Source organism: Schistocerca nitens, chromosome 5 (assembly GCF_023898315.1).
Source record: "Schistocerca nitens isolate TAMUIC-IGC-003100 chromosome 5, iqSchNite1.1, whole genome shotgun sequence".
NCBI lineage: Eukaryota > Metazoa > Arthropoda > Insecta > Orthoptera > Acrididae > Schistocerca > Schistocerca nitens.
The window spans coordinates 541507643-541534206 of NC_064618.1; the positions used below are offsets into that span (position 1 = coordinate 541507643).

The 26564-nt window shown below is 43.9% G+C and overlaps 1 protein-coding gene across 1 annotated transcript in view; it reads right to left on the minus strand.

The window, feature by feature from the left end:
* LOC126259553 (glutamate receptor 1-like) overlaps nucleotides 1–26564 on the minus strand; it is a 412783-nt gene that overhangs the window by 49181 nt on the left and 337038 nt on the right. The window contains exons 10-12 of the mRNA XM_049956438.1: nucleotides 22910–23023; nucleotides 15058–15178; nucleotides 6473–6567 (exon numbers count right to left, since the gene is read on the minus strand). Of these exons, the coding sequence (XP_049812395.1) occupies nucleotides 6473–6567; nucleotides 15058–15178; nucleotides 22910–23023 (330 nt within the window). The remainder of the gene's footprint in view (nucleotides 1–6472; nucleotides 6568–15057; nucleotides 15179–22909; nucleotides 23024–26564) is intronic.

The following is a 26564-nucleotide window of genomic DNA, read 5'->3' on the forward strand; positions in this document are numbered from 1 at the left end:
CCTAAGGACATCACATACATCCATGCCAGAGGCAGGATTCGAACCTGCGACCGTAGCAGTCCCGCGGTTCCGGACTGAAGCGCCTAGAACCGCTTGGTCATCGCGGCCGGCCCATCTTCATGGAGAATGCTGCTTCTGCTGATGAGTCCCGCTGAGAACTGACGCCAGGATGCAAGTCGACGTCCTCTATAGGCCACGGTTCAGTACACGGCGCATGCGCCGCCCATCACAGATGCTGCCCTCCAAGAAAGGGAGGTGGCGCCCCCCTTAGTAGAACACTGGTGACAACGATGTATCGCACTCAGGGTCGCACCAAAGAGCGTTCAATTTTGATGCGAGATAGCACAGTATTCCACGCCCTGCTAAGAGGAAACCCGTTGTCTCTGTTCATTAAATATCCGCCAACCTAATTTCGGTCGCCTCTTCAATCAACAGAGACAATGGGTTTCCTCTTAGCAGGACGTAGAATCCTGTGCTATCTCGCATCAAAATTGAACGCTCTTTGGTGCGACCCTGAGTGCGATACATCGTTGCCACCAGTGTTCTACTAAGGGCGGCGCCACCTCCCTGTCTTGGAGGGCTGCAACCGTGATGGGCGGCGCATGCGCCGTGTACTGAACGGTAGCCTATATAGGACGTCGATCTGCAGCCTGGCATCAGCCACAACACCAACTCCCGTATCTTTTATCCCACGGCTGGCGTCCCCCAGGGTTCTGTCCTCTCCCCTCTCCTCTATCTCTTGTATACAGCTGATATGCCCAAGCCACCCCCACCAGTCCACCTTCTCCAGTATGCTGATGACACCGCCTTCCTGGCTCTCTATCCTACCCTTCAACGGTCTCAACGTACCCTCCAAACCCACCTTAACCAGTTCACCACTTGGTGTAACCAGTGGTTCCTCCGTCTAAACCCCCCCAAAACCCAGGCAATCATCATAGGCCGCACCACTCGCTCCTTCCGCCTCCATGATTTCTACCTCACCCTTTATGGTCGTCCTATCCAACTCACCCCCACCCTGAAATACCTTGGCCTCACCCTTGACCGCCACCTCACCTGGACCCCTCATCTCCTGACCATCCAGCAGAAAGCCCATTCCCGCCTCCGCCTTCTGAAACTCCTGTCTGGCCGGACATGGGGCTTGCATCCTTCTACCATCCTCCACACCTACAAATCCCTCATCCGTCCTATCCTCTGTTATGCCAGCGTTGCCTGGATCTCCGCCCCCACCCGCTTTTACAAGGCCCTCCAAATCCTTGAACGCCATGCGCTCCGCCTTGCCTTCCGTATCCGCCTTCCTTCCCCCACACGGCTCCTGTATGAACTGATCCCCTTCCCCCACCTCCTCCTGTTCCTCCAACATCTCCGCATCCTTTACATTGTTCGCAGGCTTGATCCCCCCCCACCCTCTGGTTTCCTCCTTCCTCTCCACCCCCCGCCCGTTGCCGCGCCTCTATCGCTGTATCCCTCCCTCTCTCCACCTCCACACCCTCCATCTCCTTCGTCAGGGCAATTTCCAACGCCTCCCCCTCCCGGATGACGAACTTCGCCGTGACATCTACCCTTCCTTCCAACTATAACCTGGCCTTGTTCCCCCCCCCCACTCCCCAGGGCCCCTTTCCCTCTTTCCTCCTTCTCCCAGAGCGGATTTTCCTCAGTCCCCCCCTCCCCTGCGACCCTGCACCCCATACTTGCCTCTCTCCTTCCCACATCCCTCCCTCCCTGGCCCTCCTCCACGCGCCCCCCGGTCACCTCCCCCATCTCTTCCCCTCCCTCCCTTCTTCAGGTCTCCCTCATCTCCTAGCGCCTGGCAGATCCTCTGTGTTGCTCTTCATCAGTGTGCCACATCAGTGTTGTTTAGTGCTGTTTCTCGTGTGCGTCAAGAGGTGTGATTTTAATTGTGTCCTGCCTTGAGGTTCGCCGTCAGTGTTACATTATGTGCTATGCCATACGTCGCTACCTTTATGCTCCAGTCATACTGTGCCTCGTGTTCTTTTAACCGTCGCAGTGTGTGGCTTTTTGTGTGTGCTACTTTTAAACAGTTTTTTATCTCCATTTTACAGTCACCCCGTTTTTTTTTTTTTTGTCTATTGCCTTCCATGATGTTCCCCTTTTTTATATCTATGTTCACCTTATTCTCTCCTTTGCTGTTTTTAAATGTCTTCTATTGTTTTGTTCTATGTCTTTCGGCTGAAGAGCAGCGCCTATGCTGCTGCCAGCCCGCCCCGATGGGGAATTGAAATACAATAAAGGAAAAAAAGCCTGGCATCAGTTCTCAGCGGGACTCATCAGCAGAAGCAGCATTCTCCATGAAGATGGCGGCCACTTGGATCGCCGAAATATCGAGTCAAGTTGATTTTAGGATCCAGCAGCAAACCCGGAGAGACTTGTCGCTACACATCTTAAATAGCATAGATTCCACTGTTAGTACACTCCGGTAAACGAAAGAACAGCGAGTTTCAGTAAGTAAATAAGCTTACCGGCCAAAAAATAGTAATTCTATGTGCCGATACTAGTAGCAACTATAGACACCTGCTGATAATTCCAAACGATTACAGGTGTAGAACAGTCTTTAGATTATTCACGAAGGTGTCACAGCGAACCGAGTGTCTTCCACACCCATGCAAGAAAAGAACCAAGGCCATAATAAGGAAAAGGGGCCGTTACTAGCTGGTGTTCTAGAGAGCATGTTGCGAAGAATATGGCAGGTTACTCGAATTTATCACAGTGTACTGGTGAACAGTTTCTGTCTTTTGTGGTAGACATTCAAATCTAGAAGTGATTCACATACAAACTTGCAAAAGGCTATTTGTGAAGGATTTAGAACCGCTGCCATGAGTCCAAGCTCATGGCTGTGTCTCTGAGTCTTTGGTGCAAGATTCTGGCCCAAGCCTTGTGAACACCTGGATACATATTTGGGTTTAGGTGTTCAGGTACTTGTTGGCTCATGATGCCTGAAAAAATGGCTCCGGATCAAAAGGCACCAGAGAAATTAATGGAGGCTTAACATTCAGTGATTTTGACCTCTCATTAGCTCCATACCTCCCAGCTGCAAAAGGGACTGATACCCTTTCTTTGACCGAAATGTGTGGGGAAGATAGTTTGGACGTATCATCCTGATCGGCCAATTATGGGCATAGAGACAAAACTACCAGGAAGGGTGGTGATAGCAACTTAGTCCACCTTCTATGTCTCTGAACATTTCAGGAGCTGGGCATGCCTGATAGGATCAGAAACAGAAAAGTTCCTGTGCCTGGTGCCGATTTGGATCTTGGAGATGAGAGCCTAGGTCTCATGCTTGGTATGCTTGGTATGGTGGGAACTGCAGTGGTCAATGGTTATGTCTGACCAACTGCAGACTTCGTCCTTTCACAACCTGCTTAATGTAGTTTGTCTTATGCGCTACTTGCTGAACTCATTGTATGAATGCGTTCATTTAAATAGGGGACCACCATATCGGTGACTCTGCCATGTACTTTACAATGGGTCCTTTTCAATGGGTTGCAAAAGACGCTGAACGGGTGATAAAGATTTTTGTCATCGGAGAGTGTGACCCTTCTTTAAAATTTTGGTTTTTCTGACTTAAATCCTAGTGATGGTTTGTGAAGCTTGACAGTGACTCGACCAATGGAGGTTTTTTGAGAATGCCCTGAATTCAAGTGTAAAACTACCACAGTTAGTGGAAAGTCACGGTTCTTATCTACAAATCGCATTGCTGACCAGAAATTCTCTGTTATGGAAATTTGGAACAGAGCTGTACGTAAGCGACATGGTTCGCCCGTGCCCAGCAATAATGGGCGAAGGGAGTTGCACTCCTGTTATCTAGTCGGACGAATCAGGTTTCTACCATTATGTGGATGATTCATGGTGTTGTGGTGGTCGAAAGGCTTTTCTGAGGAACTGTTTTTAAAGGGGCTTGATAACTGGAAGAGGATTTGTAATCTTATTTTATTTTCTAAAATTATGAAATAATGGTTCCTTTCGTTAAAGTGCTAGCTGTGTTGAATCAGAACAAATACACATAGCTGCTGGACAATAAGGTTTTCAAATTTTCTCATTATTTTAACTAGGACCGTGACATTGTCAGCCCTGTTTCGGAAGAGGATTATAACCCAAACCAAGTTTCATCATGTGTCTCACAATTGTGCATGATACATACAACTTTGGTACACTGGAAACGTGCGTGAAACGCATGGAAGCAGACGATTTCTACTGGACAGATCAAGGAAATTCATTAGAAATTATTGCTATTCAAGGTATCCATTTCGACAAGTTGCACAGAAAGTTTAGGTGCGAAAACCTGCTGTGGGTGGTGTCTTTATAAAACAGATTAGGCTGAATGATCCCTCAGAAGCTACTGACGATATGAAATTCACAATGTTGCAGCGCAGCATGTGATATATTGACGGAAATAAGGGTTTTTGAAGAAACGTGGGGCTGCTGCCAAGATCACTTTTGAAAATTCATGTAGATGGCACCGAAGTTAATGTACAGATAGTGAATGACACAGGAACTGAAACTGAGGATTGTTGTAAAAATTCATTTACAACTGAAGATGAAAGGATACTGCTCAAATTAAATTCTTTCAGCTGAGCAAAAATAACTGAAATAGACATCAGTTCAAGTATCGTTGAGAAACTAAAATTAAACAGGCCTCTGGACACGTTGGAATCTCTGTCACATTCCTTGAAAATCTACAGCTGAGATAGCTCCTCTCTTAACCGTAGTATACCATAGATTCCTTGAATAAAAAATTGTACTCTGTGGTTGGAAGAGAACACAGATCACACACCATACCCATCTACAATCAAGACACCAGAAAAGATTCCATAGATTCCATGAATAAAACATTGTACTCTGTGGTTGTAAGAGAACACAGATCACACACCATACCCATCTACAATCAAGAGACCAGAAAATATTCACAAAATATTCAGTATCATTGATATCTACGTATTGTGGAATTATAGAAACATATTCCGAGCTCAAACGTAGTGAGGTACCTAGAACAGCATGGATTCCAGAACGATCAGTCTTGAGAGACCAAACTGTCGCTTATTTCACATAAGCTCCTGAAAACCATGGATCAAGGAAGTCAGGTGGATGCATTACTTCTTGACTTTTGGAAAGCGTGTGACTCAGTGCCACACCAACTCCTAGTAACTGAAGTACGAACATATGGTGTATCCAACAAAATTTATGACTCGGCTGAGGTTTTCCTCATGTTAATTTGAATGGAGAACCAACGGCAGATAAGAAATAACTTTACTGCACATGAATGACCTGAAAGGTATTATTAATAGTAATCTCAGACTTTTGCCGGTGAAGTAACTATCTATAATGTAATACTATCTGGTTAAGTTGCACAAATATCGAGTCATAGCTTGATGAGATTTCAAAGTGATATCCAAAAGTGTAGACTTCACAAAACGCTAAAAGAGGTTAGTACATTATGATTATGATATCAACGAGTCACAGTTGGACTCAGTCAACTCTTACAAAATACATGGGTGTAATTATTTGTAGAGGTATGAAACTGACTGATCACATTGGCTACGTCGCAGAGAACGTAGTCAGTGTTCAGAGGATAAGGATTAGAAAACTGTGCGACCTACCACGGAATATTGCTGAAGTGTGGGGAAGTGATACCAAACAGGACTAAGAGGAGTACTGAACGCACAAGAAAACTTACAGCACAAATTGTCACGGGCTTGGGAAGTACACCATTTCAGTCGTTGAGGCGTCTGTGACCTTCAAATTCACTTCAAATTGCTTGTCTCGCGCCCTCACCATTCTTACGATCATAGGAAGAAGCGTTCACTCGTAAGTGTATTTCAAAAAGCTGTTTGCTCAATGTGCTTGTAAGTGAGCTTGTGCTCCCTCTCATGTTCTGAAGATAACTGGGAACGACTGAAATCGGTAATTTCAGTTTGAAATTTTATATGGTTGTGTCAGACAGTAAACTGTTTTAAAAAGGACGTAGGTTTGACTCAAAGAAGATAATGGTGGAAATGCTGAAAATCCTGAAGTGACAGACGCTTTGAGACACACATCGCCATGCCTCGCGCGAGGCTACTTACAAACTCTCAAGAGCAATATTAATGAGAGATCTAGAAATATACTGACGCTCCGAACGTATTGCTCCAGTAGTGACTGCGCAGACAAGATTACAAAAATTAACGTTCTCACAAGTATTTTTAAGGAGTTATTCTTCGCCATGGTCATACGGGAATGGAACAGGAAGAAAATCTGATAAGAGGTGCAGTCGGCAGTAATCTTTGCAATACAATTCACAACTGTTTGCAGACTGTGGGAGTAGCAGTAGGTGCATATGACTCTTTGTTAACAGTTGTCAAATAGGATGTGTGCGAGACTTGCCCACTACGGAAGCACAACTTGGCTGAAATAATTGTAAATGGCAGATGAGAAGCTGTGCGTGTGACAGGCTTACTGAGTTGCTACGGCAGTGTCTTACCCTGCGAACCAGCTCCCCCACCATTCCGTCCCAGCCGCCTTCAACGTCCGGGTTTTCAGCGCCGTATTGGCCGTCCTTCACGATCCGGAGCTCATCTGCAACAATACGGCCCACAATCAACGGCATGATCCTGGCAAGCACGGGCAGTACTTGGAGTGGTGTCTTTGGAGTAACAAATGACAACAACCTTTATAACTAAACAACTAAAACCGTTGCACTGTCACATAGTGCCAATTGCAGATTGCCTGTCTAACGGCTTCCTGGAGCAGCAGAAATTTGATTTACAATATTTCATATAATTGTTGACCGACTTTAAAAATTCAAAATGCTGCCATAATCTGCACATTAAGAAGTCTAATCTCCTGTTAAAAGTTTAAAACAGTAAGACAAGAATTACGGTTACAATACATCATCATCATCATCATCATCATCATCATCATCATCATCATGTAGTCAAGGATTGGACCATTTGGTCAATTCTGTTAGAATATATATACAGAGTGTTTCAGAAGTCCGGGAACTCTTTAAAAACTTTATTGTAGCCGGAAGAGTTGTATTACAAAGCATCAATGTACATAATTTGAAATAATAAACTCGTAAGTATTTTTCAAAGACACGCACTTCACAAACACTCCGTGTGGAAACCATATGTGATCCTCCAAAGCTGACGCAATAATCGGACTCTTGCCACGCAAGTGCAACATGTCTTCCGAGACTGTGGCTGTTGCTTGTTCAGTTCTCCTTTTCAATTCCACATCAGTTGTAAGAGGGGGGACGTACAAAAAGTCCCTTACATAACTCTATAAAAAGGAGTCATAAGGAGTAATATCCGGAGAGTTAAGAGGCCATTTTAGCACACATTGGTCTGCTACTCCACAACCACCAGTCCAATGACTGGGTAGCGCTGTGTTCAGAGATGCGCCCTAATACCACGGCGAACACGTGGGGGGGGGGGGGGGGGGGGGTGTACCATGTAACTGAAAGGCAAGGTTCTATGATTCTGTTGGCATTAGTGGCATTAACCAGTAACATCTGAAGGAAGGACTCTCCAGTAACAGATAGTTCTTAGAAGAAGAAAGAGGTCCATAAAGTTTATTGTGAGAAATGGTACAAAAACCAATGATCTTCAGAGAATCTCGCTTGTGTCCGTTATGTGGGTTTTCTGTTCCCCAAATTCTACAATTGTGCCTATTTCCTTTCCCATTTGTATGACATGTTGTCTCGTCCGTAAGAATTATCGAATTCAAAAACAATCATCTTCGACCTGCAATGCACAGCAAAGCTCGAGTCGCTGGTCTTTGCCTTTAGGAAATAACTTTTGTACTAACTGTAGTTTGCATGGTTTCATGTTTAATTTTTTACGCAAAACACGCCATAGAGGCGTTGTTGGTATTTCCAACTCACGTGAAGCTCTGCGTAGAGATTTTGGCGGACTTCTTGCGAAAGCTTCTCTCAATAGTTCCATGTCATTTGCATTCACACCTGGCCGACCACTTTTCTCGTCACACAAACACCCAATTTTAACGAACTTCGCATGGCGGCTGTAGAGTGCCTCTCTGGTTGGTGCTGCTTTTCCGTACTTCATCCTAAATTTTCGTTGGACATTCGTAGCACTCTTTGTTTTGTCAAATTCTAGCACGGAGAAAGCTTTCTCAGCTCCAGAAAGCGCCATCTTCATTTTGATACCAACTAGAGACCATGTGTGGAACTACATGACACATCTTCAATGAGAAAAAGAATTACTAGTTCACCTTTTCAAATTATGTATTTCGTTATTTTGTAATACTACTCATACGTATATAGCAATTTTCTTTAACTTTCCAGACTTTTGAAACACGCTCTACATGTATACGAGCGCCGTTCAGTAAGTAATGCAACAGTTTTTTATGGGCTAATTTCGGTAGGAAAAAAATTCGGAATATGTGGTGGGACTGCTAGAGTTTATGGTTCCATTAAGTTCCGATAGGTGGCGGCGCTATACATAGCCTTCAAAATGTCGTCTGTAACACAGGTTCATTCCAAGCAGAGAACTTTCATTGAGTTTATTTTGACAGAAAACCAGAGCATCGCAGATATTCAGAGGCGCTTGCAGAATGTCTACGGAAACCTGGCGGTGAATAAAAGAACGTTGAGTCGTTGGGAGAGGCTTCTGTCGCCATCCCAACAAGATCGCGCAAACTCGTCCGATCTCCTGCGTGCGGCCGGCCACACACACCTTCAGGAAATTGAAGAAACGACTTCAGCGTGTTCGTCGTCACAAAAATTCTAACTAACTTCTCCTTCTCCATGACAACGACATTACCATTCTTGCTATTTGCAGCCAAGAATTTAGCTTTCCTGCAACATTTTCTGTTGTCCGATCCAACAGTTCCCTACACCATGATTCCAGGAGTTGAGGAGGTATGGGTCTCGAGAGTCACTGTTTCCTGTGACCTTTCACCAAGTCCTCCGTGGACGCGTTGGAGGTGTTCTAATTGCCACAGAAAGAAACAATACTCATTGCTGAACACCACAGAATTCCATAAAATGTCCCAGTTGACTCTGGCTTTACACCCTGCAAGTCTCTGTTATTTGTGGTGTGGAGTCAGTGACAAACGACGTATGGAACTAGAGATGTCAAGGCCTCACACAAGTCTGAGCACCAGAAAGGAGCACAAATGGTTCATTGGACTGTTCTTCCTCACCCATCCTACAGCCCGGAATTTTCACCTTCTGAGATGTCAACCTGGGTTCCAGAGAACTGTTCACATGCCTCCGAGGTCTTCACTTCCACATATATCGAGAGTTTTGTCGATTACTGTAGTGGACGTACTGTCCACTGGTTTGCGAGGCAAAACAAGGTTATGGGAAAGATTTCTGAGGACTATACCAAAGAATCCATAGTTGGTTCATTTTTCTGGTATTTTAGTATTGAATTTCTCTTATATTTGCTAGACTGGGCTGATTCCGTTGAAGGTCTCGTTGCGTATCTGGATTACGTCCTAGTAGTTGTGACTAAGGGCTCTAGAGTGAGGCTTGAGGATAAGACAATCGATGTGGTCTTTCAAATACAGCGGTGGTGCATAGATAACAAACTGACTACAGCTGATTGTAAAACGAATTACACACTTCTGGAGCGAAGACTTTCTCACCAGCAGTTCTTCCCAGAGGCATTACGGAGTCCGTATTAAACGTAACACTGCTTATAGATACCTTGGCATTTTTCTAGATGAGAAAAGGAAATTTCTAGAAACTGTAAAATTTATTAGTCAGAAAGTGGCAAAAACTATGCAAAAGAAAGCCCGTGCTGGCACTGCCGACAATACTGTAAGGTGACAAAAGTTATGGGATATCTCCCAATATCGTGTCGGATCTCCTTTTTCCCGGCGCAGTGTAGCAGTTCGAAGTGGCATGGACTCTACAAGTCGTTGGAAGCCCCTGGAGAAACAATGAGTCATGCTGTGTCTATAGACAACCATAATTGCAAAAGCCATGCTGGTGCAGGAGTTTATGCACAAACTGAGCTATCGGTTATGTCCAATAAATGTTCGATGTGATTCATGTCGTATGATGTGGATGACCAAAGAGTTCACTCGAATTATTCAGAATGTTCTTCGAACCAACTGCGAACTACTGTGGCCAACACCAGCTTGCACAGTGATTTGTTGACAACTTGGGTCCATGGTTTCTTGGGGTCTGTGCCAAACCCGACCCCTACTGTTCGCTCTTACCAACTGATATCTGGATTCATCAGACAAGGCCACGGTTTCCCTCTCCTCCTACACTACTGGCCATTAAAATTGCTACACCAAGAAGAAATGCAGATGATAAACGGGTATTCATTGGACAAATATATTATACTAGAACTGACATGTGATTACATTTTCACGCAATTTGGGTGCATAGATCCTGAGAAATCAGTACCCCGAACAACCACCTCTGGCCGTAATAACGGCCTTGATACGCCTGGGCATTGAGTCAAACAGAGCTTGGATGGTGTGTACAGGTACAGCTGTCGATGCAGCTTCAACACGATACCACAGTTCATCAAGAGTAGTGACTGGCGTATTGTGACGAGCCAGTTGCTCGGCCACCATTGACCAGACGTTTTCAGTTGATTAGAGATCTGGAGAATGTGCTGGCCAGGGCAGCAGTCGAACATTTTCTGTAACCAGAAAGGCCAGTACAGGACCTGCAACATGCGGTAGTGCATTATCTTGCTGAAATGTAGGGTTTCGCAGGGATCGAATGAAGGGTAGAGCCACGGGTCGTAACACATCTGAAATGTAACGTCCACTGTTCAAAGTGCCGTCAGTGCGAACTAGAGGTGACCGAGACGTGTAACCAATGGCACTCCATACCATCAAGCCGGGTGATACGCCTGTATGGAGATGACGAATACACGCTTCCAATGTGCGTTCACCGCGATGTCGCCAAACACGGATCCATCATGATGCTGTAAACAGAACCTGGATTCATCCGAAAAAATGACGTTTTGCCATTTGTGCACCCAGGTTCGTCGTTGAGTACACCATAGCAGGCGCTCCTGTCTGTGATGCGGCGTCAAGGGTAACCGCAGCCATGGTCTCCGAGCTGATAGTCCGTGCTGCTGCAAACGTCGTCGAACTGTTCGTGCTGATGGTTGTTGTCTTGCAAACGTCCCCATCTGTTGACTCAGGGATCGAGACGTGGCTGCACGATCCGTTACAGCCATGCCGATAAGATGCCTGTCATCTCGACTGCTAGTGATACGAGGCGGTTGGGATCCAGAACGGCGTTCAGTATTACCCTGCTGAACCCACCGATTCCATATTCTGCTAACAGTCATTGGATCTCGACCAACGCGAGCAGCAGTGTCGCGATACGATAAACCGCAATCGCGAGAAGCCACAATCCCACCTTCATCAAAGCCGAAAACGTGTTGGTACGCATTTCTCCTCCTTACACGAGGCAACACCGGTCAACTGATGTTTGTGTATGAGAAATCGGTTGGAAACTTTCCTCATGTCAGCACGTTGTAGGTGTCGCCAACGGCGCCAACCTTGTGTAAATGCTCTGAAAAACTAATCATTCGCATATCACAGCATCTTCTTCCTGTCGGTTAAATTTCGCGTCTGTAGCACGTCATCTTCGTGGTGTAGCAATTTTAATGGCCTGTAGTGTATATTACAAGGACAAAAGGCATTCTGTATTCTGCATTTTCTGCTTCTATGCTGACTTCTTTGTAGAGTCGTTGGAACTACATGCATAGCGGGAACGTTGCCTGTAATTATAGAATGATTTGTATGATGTTCCATTTCGATTATTATTTCCATACTGCATGGCATTGGAATTTATCGTTGCTAGCAAGCACAGCTTGGCGTAACATTTCGTCCCAGATTTTTCAGTTTCATAGCTATGCCGTTTTTTGCATCTAGTGTTAATACCCGTTCCTGAAACAGAGAGTCTTCGTTTCATGTTCAAAGGTCGACCTAGGTATTTCACTTATTCATCCACGTGTACAGGCGACCGGCGCACGTTACCTTCCACTTAACACTATTATGAGAATTATTGATTGTATAGGGGTTTCTTTTCTGTTTTGAATTTCATGCTCTGTGGAATTGTCTCCACGTGGTCCGTTGAAGAACTACAACAATCTTGATATTGCAGTTTCTTATCACGCGCCCTCATAGACTTACATAAATCTACCGTTGATGTGAACACAAGCTATTAAATGAATTTTGTTTTCAGAAGAATCTTTATTCAAAGACGCTACCATCAGCAGCTACATTTCTCAATTATTTCTGTGTATCGTACAGGCAGTATAGGGTAGCTTCGTGTTTCCGAGAACTCCGAGACTTGATGCTGATCCTGAATATGTTTGAATTGACTGCTATATTTCAGGTACTTTTTCGATAGGTGTTAGGATCTACAAAGTGAGGTCTTACATCTCACAGCACACGTTGTTTCTATAGGGAGAGACAGAAAGATACTTACAGATTTTGCCAGGAAATTAGGTGTAATGTTGCATTCATTTAAAATGCAGGGTGTTTCAGTTGCCCTTACCTATGGGTTTTATGTAACCTGCAACTCCTTCAAATACTATGTGCAAATTTTCATACTCTCGCTCGCTAAGTTCAAACTATTAGTCCCAGAGAAAAACGAACAGAACGGTTTTGCGGAAAATTTATTTTATTTTTCGCTGGAGGCAGTAGTTCTCGAATTATGCAAGAAAAACGTACGAAAGCGACCATCAAATGAGTTTTTCTTGAACAACTGGAGAAGTGTGGCCTCCAGCGACAACAAGTCCCAATACAAAATTTAGCTACGTTACATTTATTACAAACACGTTTTGTTAATTTATTCTGTAGGACAAACACTTTGCACGTAGAGAGAGAGAGAGTATATGAAACTCTCGCACATGGTTTATGAAGACATTGCGGGTTACATACAACCAGTAAGTAGGGTTAACTGAATCACCGAGTGTATTTCAAGCCGCCTTATATTTTTCGTCCCACCTTGAAAGTTGTCCCTACTTCTCAACATATAAATGACACTCAAGTCAGGTCGCATTAATATTCACTATTGAGTAATAATTTTGCATAAAAGGGGCATATTTTCAGGGCATTTTCACTCAAACTATGTCAGTTAGGTACTTAGTTTTGTTAAAAAAAGAAGTAGGAGGGTTTTAAGATCAAGTGGGCACTGAATATCAAAATAACGTTGACAGCTCTGAAGAGCAAAGTGGAAGACTAACAGCAAGAGTTATCTCCATAAGAGGGAATAATGGGCATGACTAAGTAATATAACCTATAAAGTAAAAAGTAGAAAATATTAGAAAATAAAAAAATAAAAAATGCAAGGGCCGTGCTCATGGGTATGCATAAACTCACCAATTACTGAGGGATACAAAATCCAGTTGGATGCAATGTAGAATAGTTTAGAAACAATACGTCTAGATGTAGATGTAGTGTTGTTAGGCGAGGGACTTTGAGCTTTTCCAAGGTAACTAGTAACAGATGCAGTAACATAAGCTGAAATTTATTCTTTCAGAACTTTAATTGAATTTCTTTTATTTTATGATCTTTTATTTAATTACATTTTCAACATTCTGTTTTATTACTACATTACGTATTAATAATAGTTGACGGTAATATGCTTTATGTACATACTTCGTGTTCCAAAACTGTGGCAAAACTTCGGGGCCGGCCGGAGTGGCTGAGCGGTTCTAGGCGCTACAGTCTGGAACCGCGCGACCGCTACGGTCGCAGGTTCGAATCTTACCTCGGGCATGGATGTGTGTGATGTCCTTAGGTTAGTTAGGTTTAAGTAGTTCTAAGTTCTAGGGGACTGATGATCTCAGCAGTTAAGTCCCATAGTGCTCAGAGCCATTTGAAGCCAAAACTTCGGGAATGGACTCTTCATCTAACAAGAAGAAAAAAGTCTCGTAACTATGGCCTGAATAGCTAAGAGCACTTCATATTCGATACTCTGAAACAAATCTCTTTTATTGAAAGCTCTTTGCTTTTCATATTTTTAGTGTAGGTAGTATAGACCAAAAGCAAGGGAGAAAGGTCAGGTAGAAATGGGCTCTAATATGCTTACCTTCATAGCTACTATGAAACTCAACTCTTCTACTGAACAGGTGCTCATAGCTTTTAAGACATACATTATAGAGCCCATGTCTACTGGACATTTTGCTTCTTTTGGTCCATGCTACCTCCTCCCAAAATATGAAAAGTAAAGAGTCATTAAAAAGAGACTTATTTCTCAGTATGAACAGAAACAAACGCTCATAACTCTCAAGGTATGCATTTTAGAGCCGATGGCTACCAGACTTAATTTTTTGTCAGATGAGGAATCTGTCCCTCAAATTTTGCTGTCGGTTTCTGGAAGACCCTGCATAATTTAAAAGCAATGTTTATCATCAGAGTTATTTAATATGTACGACCTATTTAGAGATTCCAGATAACAAGTGCCTATAATGTCCGCCTGGATTTCATCTGTAGCCATCTGTCTGTTCTGCAGAACCAGCCGAACAGTCCTACGATCTTGCAGTGGTGTAGGCCTTCTGGAACGACCAGTGCATACTTTTCTTGGCACACTGTTGTTCAGAGTCCATCTCCTTACCACTCGTTGTGGAGTCGTTGCACTGCAGTCAACTGCCAATGATATCCGTTCGTGTGATTCTCTCGTGTCCCTCATGCCATTGATTCGACTAGTCCAAGAGTCGGAATAATGGCGATAAACTGCAAGTGCACATCCTCTGGGAATACTTTGTTGCAATCTCCACATAAAAAGTTCTTGTAATATTAAACACACCGAATAGCCATCAAGTACTGACACCTGTCTTCCGCTGTGGGATTCTCTTTTTCTGTACTGGCAAGACTGAAAATAAGCTCTCATACACATGAACTTTTGATCATCATGGACCACAGTCGTGGGAATACTGGCGAATCGGTGTTGTGGGACTCGATCAAGATGTTAATGATGTAAGAGTTTCCATTTCGGTCAGTGCAATAAAAAAATTCATAGTCCTTCCTGCGGCTAGGAAGGCGTTTCCTTGCTGTCCTAATCTTTGTCTCCAGAGAAGTGTGAGTGGTTATCAAAGTATGTCGTTTACTTACAGTTAATGCCAATCTTGTTGGCGATGAGGTCGGCGAGGTCCTTGCAGTAGCCCTCGAAACGGTCGTTGCCCAGCAAGATTTCTCCTGGCTCTGGTTTACGAAGCATTATATACGGCTCCTCCTGCCAACAACAGTCCATTTTATTTTGTTGTGTTGTGCATTAAAAAAACCAATATAGAGAAACAAAGTGCAGCAGTGAGACAGAAAGTGACGATATAAGATATTAAATGAAAACCAATGCAGTATCATTCTGAGTGTAGAGTTAGTTATGTGTTTCGTGCTGCAATCAATACACAGGCAACCATATTGCAGAATAAACTCAACATCACCTACTTTAAATTACGAAAGGCCTTCAGTTTTTAGCTTTCTTAGGAGATATCTTCGTTAATGAACAGGTATTACGTTTGCTTTGCATCTATAAATAAATGTAATCGAAGACGATCTACTCAAAGATATTGAACGGTTGCGTAGCTCATTCTGTTCATACTGTTTGAGACTCACCTCCGATATCATGCACAATTAAAAGTTGAGAGATTGTGCCCTTTTTCTGAGCCTAATCATTTGAACCAATGTTAAATGGTCTATGGCCCCTCGTCCTATCCACCGGTTGGTAAACACTTAATTCAGATCGATCCTGACCATTATCGCCTACTGGCATGGGGCACCATCATGTTCGTAAACAACAGTGTCTTATTTCAATTGTAGCTGCAGAAATTCCGTCAGCATATCCAAGTAATGGGCACAATTAATGGCTTTCTCTCTGAAAAAGAATGGTCCATAGATGCTTGTCCGCATGGTTCCCTACCACACACTGATCCTTGAACTGCCCATGATACGCTCAATAAATGCAGTTGGAGGTGTGTGGGCCCATATGCGACAGTTATTCCGGTTGACTTGTCTACTCACATGGAAGGTTGCCTTCTCACTAAACAAAATGTGTGACTTTAAATCATCAGTCTCAATACACTCCAACAAATCTATGCACATCGCCATACGTTCTGCCAAGTCCTCGTCATGGAGTTAGTGTAATACTTGCAATGATATATACGCTTCTTCAAGGCGAATTGGAGGACTTTGAACAATGTTGATTTCGGAATTTGCAATTGACGTGAAAGACACCGTACAGATTAAGGACTCCAAACTGACTCCCATGTGGCGTCAGTGTTAGCTACGCTTGTGGGAGGCCGATATGGACGAGACTCGTCAGCAGCAGTGCATGTTCGTTGAAAGTTATTCAACATTTTCTATACGCTTTTATTCGTTCCTAAATTTCCGTTGAAATCGTCATCGCAGCTCATCGTACGGAACACCCTGTAGAGGCCATGTGACAATGGCAATATGTTCAGGAATCGTCAACAAACTGACCATTGAGCAATCTGTAACAGAAAGACATTCGTAAGGCACTGCAAACACGAAATAATTATTTTATGGACATTCTGTATTTGAGGGAAACATGCTTCACAGAACCGTCTAATCTTCCGATATTTAAGTGGTTTCGCTACATACTTATAATTTCTGCCACGATACGTTGTTTCTGCAGCCTAGCCCAATTAAACAAGTTTGTAATAACGACTCTGTCGACGTTACGACCTTTCTTCCATCGCCGCGCTGTTCTAGGTATCCCTAAGTATCCATTATCGTTATAATAACAAAAATTATATTATTTTACCCGTTAGGATCACTTTCAAATACACTCTAAGACAAACAAAGGAGCTACGTGCCATGAAAAAATCATCCTAATGGGATGGAAATCGACAGATATGATGTAGATGTACAGACAAACAAATGATTATAGTTCCAGAAAAAAATGGATTATTTACTCATGAGAAAGAAGTTCACAAATTCAGAAAGTCAACAACGCGTTGGTGAATCTGTGCACCTCACTCATCAGTTATAACGCTTGGCATTGGTTACAGCGCTTTCGGATGTCCTGCTGAGGGATACCGTGCCAAATTCTATTCAATTGGCGCGTTAGATCGTCAAAATTCCGAGCTGTTGGAGAACCCTGCTCATGATGCTCCAAATGCTCTCAATTGGGACGAGATCTGGCAACGCTGCTGACCAAGGCAGGGTTTGGTAAGTACGAAGAAAACCAGTAGAAACTCCTGCCTGGCTGGCGGGCGTCATCTTGCTGAAATGTAGGCCCAGAAGGGCTTGCGATGGAGGGCAACAAATGTGGAGTAGAATATCGTCGACGTGCCGCAGTGCTGTAAGAGTGCCGAGAATGGCAACCAAGGGGTCCTGTGCTGAAATGAAATGGCATCGTTGGCCATCACTCCTGGCTGTCGGGCTGTTTGGAGGGCGGCACTGGAGTTGGTATCCCACTGCTTTCCGTGGCGTCTCCAGATACGTCTGCGGCCTGGAACGTTATTTTTTGGAGCAGAATTGCCTTCAGTAGTGAGTTCCGCTTCGGACTGAGCGAGGATAACCACTGAAGACGTGTCTGGAGACGCCCCGCACAGCGACGGAAAACCAACCTGAGGTCAACCGCCACACGACAACCAGGAGTGATGGTGTTGGATGCCATTTCATTTCATAGAAGGACCCATGTGGCTTTCATCTGTGGTAGCCTTACAGTAAAGCCGTATGTCGACGATATTCTACGCCCGTTTTGTTACCCTTCATGGCAAGCCATCCTGAGCTTTCATTTCAGCAAGATAATGCCCGCTCGCACACAGTGAGAGTTTCTACTGCTTGTTTTCGTGCTTGGCTGTCCGCAGCTCGTGGTCTAGTGACTAGCGTTGCTGCCTCTGGATCGCGCGGTCCCGGGTTCGATTCCCGGCCGGTTTAGCGTGTTTGTGTTGTCCTCATCATTTCATCATTGTCATCATTCGTGATAGTGGCTCGATTGGACTGTGGAAAAAATTGGACTGTGTAGAAATTGAGACTTAGTAAGTAGCTGATGACCGCGCTGTTGAGTGCCCCACAAACCAAACACCATCATCATCATCATGCTTGCCTAAACCTACATTGGCTAGGAAGGTCGCCAGATTTCTCCCGAATTGAGAACGTTTGGAGGATTATGGGCAGGGCCTTCCAAACAGCTCGGGATTTCGACTATTTAACTTGGCAGTTGGACAGAATTTGGCACGACGTCCCTCATGGGGACAAAAAATTCTGTCAGTCAATGCCAAGCCGAATAACTGCTTCTATAAGGACCAGTGGGGGAACCAACGCGTTATTGACTTACTCAGTATGTGAATCTCTCCTCTTCATTAAATCATCCATCTTTTTCTGAAATGTTATGATTTGTTTTTCTGTACATCACTTCTACCGATATCCGTCCCATTAGGATAATTCCTTCGCGGTGCGCTTTTTTTTGTCTTAATAGTGTACTTACCGACAAAGGTAAACTGTGTGACCAAAACTCAAGGAAAGCGTTGTCCTATACGAAGATGTGAATTTTATGGCGGCTAGATGCGTCGTGTGGCGTGACGTAGTATCCAACTAGTCTGTTACAGGCGGGCGTGTACTGAACATGGCTGTACGTACCTAGTTAACCAATTTTGAACGTGAGATGCAAGACGCATGAGTCATAGCATGTAAGAGATTACGTAAGAATCTTGGTTTCTGAGGTCAACAGTGTATAGAGAGGTTCTCCGGTATCGCTGGTACAATGTTTCCACGTACATAAACGGTTGAGTAAGACGACCAACGTGTCTGGCGAACAGAAGTCATATCGCTTCCGCAGAGCCATACGGAACGATCGATGGTCTACTGTGAGTCAGATTGCCGACTATATGAATGTGGGGCGTGAGGAATCCATTTCTACCAGGAGCCTATGAAGGCAGACGCATCGCATAGACTTTAGCACCCGACGACCGACTCGTGTCCATATATTTTCCGGTGACACTGGGCCACACGGTGTTTAATAACCTGTCCCTCTGTCTTCTGGAGTATACTGGACGTCCATCCTAAGACTCGTCAGGCTCAGATCCTCTGGTGTTTCGGCAGATATTTGCAATTTTGTTGTTTTTCCATCTGTAGTGGAGTCGCCCAAACGAATACTCCTCATCACGTCTTTCATGCGACATTTGTATTATCGATAGGTATTGATAGGGACGGTAAAACTTGAAGAATAACCACTACTCGAGCAGCGACAGCACCTCACCCTGGCCCGCACTGACTGCTACCGTCATGGTTCAAATGGCTCTGAGCACTATGGGACCCAACTGCTGTGGTCATAAGTCCCCTAGAACTTAGAACTACTTAAACCTAACTAACCTAAGGACATCACAAACATCCATGCCCGAGGCAGGATTCGAACCTGCGACCGTAGCAGTCGCACGGTTCCGGACTGCGCGCCTAGAACCGCGAGACCACCGCGGCCGGCTGCTACCGTCATGCATCAGCGCTACTCAGTCGTTGTTGGAGTACTGGTTAGTCTTCAAGTTTTACCGTCCCTGTCAATATATAATGATAAAACAGATATCGCAAAAAATCATTTTGTCTGTCACGGGAAACAAATCGACGCTCTCTGTCGACACTAGGCTTCATGTGAAAGTCGTGATGAACAGTATTTGTTTGGGCTGACGACAGCTACAGATAACAAAAACGAAATTCCAAACATCTGCCGAAACATCAGAGAATGGCCTGTCGTCTCTTAGGAGGAACACTATGCCGATAGGTGTTAGTATAAATTTGTCCAAACGAAGGTATGATTCTAAAGTTACCGTTTTTAATATAACAGATTGGTGAGTTTATGAAGGAGCTGTATCCTAAGAACTTAATATGACAGGAAGCAATCAAATCTTGTTTTATCTCAAACGTTTCACAGTTATTCACTCAACACGATTTTGAAGATAAGATTACTTTCATACCTAAAACGTAAACATATTTCATTATCATGTTATAAAAAACGTCGATTCGCCTTCGATATCATTTTCTTTTTTTGCTGACAAAACTTCACAACTGGTCATACCAGTGGATTTATTTCGTTACTTTCATGACCTCTATCTTAAATGCCGAGCGTCGTAACAAAAGTTCAGAAAACGTGTTTTGAAAGCTATATTTTTTTATTGTTTAGCTCAAATGTAACCGTGTGCCAGAATTCGACGAGATAAATGTGAGAAATGTTCCACAATAACCCTCGTATCCTCAGTTTAATACGTTGTTGTACTGTTTCGGCAATGTTTTCCAGAAGTCCGCATTGGCCTTGACTGAAACATAACTTAGAAACCTCCGCCGTGCCAAGGAAACGGTATAATGTACAGTGAACAACCTGACAACCGAACACACTCAAGTTATGTAGCGCTTCCTAAAATCGCAGTGTTTCCTATTATGCTCTGCAATGCTAAACCATGTGTTAGACGGCATAACAATAATTTCAAGAAAAGGACGAGAACTCTGTAATGAATAACGAGTCTGTGAGAAACATTCCAAGAGGGGCAAGTGCTCCCTGTTGCTCTCACCGCCCCCCCCCCCCCCCCCCCGTCCCCAAGCCACCCTTGCGAATCGAATGCCGATGCTTATACCTACGTTTCTTACATTTATTTCTTCTCTCTCCTTAGATATTCTCAGATACGAGAGATTAACATGTTTGTCACCTGTCGTGAGGGCAGAGATAGTGAAAGAATAGTTCGTTGCAGTCAACTGTTTTTTTTTTTTCACCCATTAATGGGAACACAAGATACGGGGTTCCAACGTACTATGTCTGTTGGATACTGAAAAATTTTAAGAAGTTTCTACGTTCATGCTTAATACATAGAGTTCTCCTGAACCACTAAAAAGAGACGGTCTTGTCAGTTGCTTGCGACGTCATTTTCGTCCATCTGTTAAACTCAAATAACGTAGCGGAGGTACTTAAAACTTTAATAGGGCTCGAAGAGTAATTACAGAAATCACTATTCCAAAAAGGGGATGCCAACAAGGAACTTCAAAGCAGAAAAATTTGTTATTTCGGCTCTTACATGCTATGTGTAGCCGAATTAAAATCAAATAATTTTATGCGACGATTGGTTACTTTGCCTGAGACGCAAATCTACCAACTCACGCAAGGAAAGGAATATCAAACAGAACACTGGGTGCAAATCGACGAACCTGCACAAAAAGGCGATATGTAATTTATCGTTGCAAAGTTTCCTGAGAAGAAAGTGAGGTTCTTCTTAATGATTTCTACATAAAGAGCAAAATAAGTGGCCAGTACATAAATCTTCTGGCCCAACGATTCAAAAAATAAAGCGAGCAGAGGCGTGGACTAAAAAAAAAGGAATGTCTTCTTTAATGGACAGAATTGAAAGGTCGTTTTTTAGTGAAAAGCTGAGTATTTTGCGGCATTGATTGTTGGAACATCTATTCTGTTCACCAGATTTAGTGCTCTATGACTTCCGAGTATTCTCACATGTAGAGAGATTCCTGCCTGAAGAACTTTTCAAAATGGTTCAAATGGCTCTGAGCACTATGGGACTCAACTGCTGTGGTCATAAGTCCCCTAGAACTTAGAAATACTTAAACCTAACTAACCTAAGGACAGCACACAACACCCAGCCATCACGAGGCAGAGAAAATCCCTGACCCCGCCGGGAAACGAACCCGGGAACCCGGGCGTGGGAAGCGAGAACGCTACCGCACGACCACGAGATGCGGGCAAGAACTTTTCAAGACTGATGCAGACACTACAGCAGCCATGGACGGATATTTGACGGACCATTCGGGATTGCTTTCTGCAAGAACGTTGGACAGAATGGACTGACCTAAAAGGAGGCAGCATTGGAAAAAGATTTTTTACCTGAAATTTAATTCATTGTCAGGCTGAACAAAATGTTTCCTTAATGTCGTAAGCACACCGGACTTGGGACATCAGGTTGATACCGTGTTATACAGGATCTAGCGTTGATAATGGTCTCGATTTGGGGAGCAAGACACATTTTCTTTCACGTGTACTATATCCAGGTAAAGCCACTCATTGATGAACAAATACTGTAGAGCTACTAAACTGCGGCGATGTTGATTTGTTACGTTTCGTTCACTGTCCCAAATAGTCCCAAGCATTTTCTACACGACAGAGATCGGGCGATTTTGCGGGACAGGCGAGGTACGATGGTTTGTCAGATCTGGAGCATGCAAGTGCAGCCCAACGAACACACTTTTTGTCATCTTCAGGAGTGTCCACAGCAAACTCGTTATGAAGATGTAGAAGTAAGTGTAACTCTTGATCACCGAGAATGTTGAAATAAGCATCCTTATTAATGTTCCTGGTAACTTCAGTTAGTAGACCCAGCTCAAGTGGTCTTTTACGAGGTTCCAGATTCCAAATATCCGTCGCAAGCACTTCCCTTCGTAATGTTCGCTGGGAAAGTCACTGTGGCAAATCTACGTACACAGACAGCAGCAATTGCTGTTGAGTTTACTACCGATTGTCACTGACAAGCTGTGACACTCGCATGCGGCCGTTTTACGACAGCTGTTCTTACGCAGTGTTGTCACACAGCTGGAAGTGGTACACCATTCCCTGTAGACACGTTGTAAAATCCGTCTTGATACACCGACAAATGAAGCAGCTTCATTCACGTTGTGCTCATAGGCACTTCGAAGCCCAGTAGCGCCTTTCTGCCATTCTGTCACCCCAGCAAGTCGGCGCATCTTATTGCGCTGACTCCATATAAGCGACAAACACACACACATCACTTCACCACCATTTTCTACATCAGCGATGATGATTTCACACGACTGCCTGATACAAGTGCTGCGGGACCGATGGCCCTAGCAGTCTGGTCCCTTCATTCCCACAAACCAACCAACCAACTAGTGCTGCACCATCTACAGAGCTCCTAATTTGGTGATTGGAATAATGCTGTACATGACCAGGTAAGTAAGTTTCCAATGAAGGCGCTGCCTGTTTTGGTGTACTTACAACTATGGTCGTCACGACGTATGTTCTGTTCTTCTGGATGTCGGTACTCGTGCGAAGCCTTACGTACTTGGCGGCAACTGGGGTGAGTCCCGTCTCGTCTGACCACTCAGCCACCTGTAAACAGTACACAGCTTAGCATACATGACTACAAGTTCTATGAGTTACGAAATAATGTATGTTTAAATATATAGTCGCAGGGTTTTACTTTTTAAGCAAAATAAGAAATTGCGACAATAGACTAAAACATGCAGGGTGTAATGTGTTAAAGATTTAACACACTGTTGACTGAGGACGGTGTACCAAGCAACATTACATCAGTATTTACTGATAATTATAGCTACATTATATCAGTATTTACTGATAATTATAGCTATTAAGGGCGTGTGTTTTTATGTTGATTAGTGGCGCCAAGTATATGTGGAAAAGACAAGCCATTAATGCTTATTTTCCCCCCGGGCAGCAGGTCGGATGTTGACATGTGGACACGTGTATGCAAGACCATTAGTCTGTACTGTCAGGTGTAGTCCACTTAGTGGTGCAGCTATGAGAATGCAGAAAACTTTATGTCATAAAGTTAGCGACGTTTTTGTGGTAAGACTGTTCGACGAAGAGAAAAAATAATCAACACACTCACGTGTGTACATGTTAAGATATAACATATAAAAATATCTACACTTGTACCCGTTACACCCTGTATATTATTTCCAAAGTGTACTGGTCGCTGTTCCAACCAACAAAATGTCAAGAATGTGCATTATGAGCTATGTTCTGTGTGAATGTTTACAGCTATATAGAGCATTAAATTGTTTACAGCTGTAGAGGGCATTAAATTAGATCTCCTATACAGCTATTTACCAGCACTAAAATATACGTTTTATAATACTTAAAAAGTATTAGCGGATCAATAGAAGCATATACAAAAGCGAAAATGCACTTAGGTTGCCTCCAGGAGATTGTAAGATTACAATCAATTATGGCACAGTTTTCAAATTTTGTGTTTTATTAGTCCCACTGTTTATGTAGGTGAAATACTAAATAAATCGTACGCTTGTTAGATAGAATTGCAAATAAGTCAGTGCTGAACTGAGCAGAAATAGATAAAATTTCATGTTAACGATCGTGTGTATACTCATGAGCAATTTAATTAGACGTGACTTCCTACTAGCGTGTGTCATTCCATTTCGCACTGATAGAGGCTGCAACGCGTCGTGTCCTGGACAGAATACATAGGAAGTGTTGGAGGTCCCGAGGCATACCAAAGGACAGACATCCTGATCCCTGACCTCTCAAACACAGTCAGCAACTTATGGAGAATGTTCAGAGCTACACTATGTGATCAAAAGTATCCGGACACCTGGCTGAAAATGACTTACAAGGTCGTGGCGCCCTCAATCGGTAATGCTGGAATTCAATATGGTGTTGGCGCACCCTTAGCCTTGATGACAGCTTCCACTCTCGCAGGCATACGTTCAATCAGGTGCTGGTAAGTTCCTTTGGGGGATGGCAGCCCATTCTTCACGGGGTGCTGCACTGAGGAGAGGTATTGATGTCGGTCGGAGAGGCCTGCCACGAAGTCGGAGTTCCAAAACATCCCAAAGGTCTTCTACAGGATTCAGGTCAGGACTCTGTGCAGGCCAGTCCATTACAGGGATGTTACTGTCGTGTAACCACTCCGCCACAGGCCGTGCATTATGAACAGATACTCGATCGTGTTGAAAGATGCAATCGCCATCCCCGAATTACTCTTCAACGGTGGGAACCAAGAAGGCGCTTAAAACATCAATGTAGGCCTGACACGCAAAGCAACAAGGAATGGAAGCCCGCTACATGAAAAACACGACCACACCATAACATCACCGCCTCCGAATTCTTCTGTCGGCCCTACACACGCAGGCAGATGACGTTCACCGGGCATTCGCCATACCCACACCCTGCTATCGGATCACCACATTGTGTACCGTGATTCACCCCTCCACACAACGTTTTTCCACTGTTCAGTCGTCCAATGTTTACACTCCTTACACCAAGCGGGACGTCGTTTGGCATTTGCCGGCGTGATGTGTGGCTTATGAGCGAGCAGCCGCTCGACCATGAAATCCAAGTTTTCTCACCTCCCGCCTAACTGTCATAGTACTTACAGTGGATCCTGATGCAGTTTGTAATTCATGTGTGATGGTCTGGATAGATGTCTGCCTATTACACATTACGACGCTCTTCAACCGTCAGCGGTATCTGTCAGTCAACAGACGAAGTCGGCCTGCACGCTTTTGTGCTGTAAGTGTCCCTTCGCGTTTCCACTTCACTATCACATCGGAAACAGTGGACCTAGAGATGTTGAGGACTGTGGAAATCTCGCGTAAGGACGTTTGACGTTTGACACAAGTGACATCCAATCACCTGAACACGTTCGAAGTCTGTGAGTTCCTCGGATCGCCCCATTCTGCTCTCTCACGATGTCTAGTGACTACTGAGGTCGCTGATATGGAATACCTGGCAGTAGGTGGCAGCACAACGCACCTAATATGAAAAACGTATGTTTTTGGGGATGTCCGGATACTTTTGATCACATAGTCTATGAGCAGACAATGAATTCTTCAGGAAAAGTAAATTTAGCTTTTTGTTATAGCCAGCCCTAGTTATTCATATAGCAGTAGCTCTGAATGTTTTAAATCATTCAGGAATATGGGAATAGGCGCTCCTTTTTTTTTTTTTTTTTTTTTTTTTTGGGGGAAGGAGGTGGGTTCATTTTCTGCACAACTGTACTTTATTTGTAGTCAATTGAATCTTTTTTTTTGTTCCTTTTTGACCATGGTGGACACGCGAACCTAATTACCGTCGGTTTCTAAAAGTATTGGCGGGTATAGTGCTCTATGAAACAAAGTCATTTACATGATATCCAGGAGCTGATCAGGAGGCCTCTGAGATTGTAGAGGAGCCAACGTCTTGCTGCTTCAGTAACATCATTCACGTAGTTCTTCCCTCGGAGTGCATCCTTCATTGCGCCAAACTGATTGAAGTCGGAAGATGTGAGATCCGGGCTGTAGTGTGGATGAAGAGGTGAGCAGGGGGCCTGGATCCGCATGCCGAACTTGGTACAGAATTTATTCTTGTTACGGTATTACTTTCTAACCAATAATTTATCTGTTGAAGAATTTATTATTTGAACAGTAAACCACCCTAAGTTTTGATGAAATAAAATGTTTGTACTCGACAATTATTGTCTTCTGCCTATGTATCCCTTTCCATGTCAGAACCCAAAATCCATGCCACCTAGCACCGGTCGCATCAGACGTTATTGATAAAATACCTCCGGAGTTCCAGAAACGACTGTGCGAAAACCGCAAGACATACGGTAAAATGACAGTGAATGGAGCATCTCTTGAAGTTTCGATTCGTAGTACACACAATGCCGTAGTTTCGCTAGTGATGAGGCATGTCTTGACATGTACACGCATCACCCAGTCCGCATTGTCACATCAAATTAGTTCGTGCCTGCAGACAGGCAACCCAGTGAACGGATGTCCACAGTGGGCCTTCCCAGGAAACTCATGCCAGCGACTTCAACGAACTGCAGGCACACATTGACGTTCTCTGCATCACAAACGGTGCCTAAATTTTGCCCCTTTACTCTGAGTTAAAGCTTCTAAAAAACCCA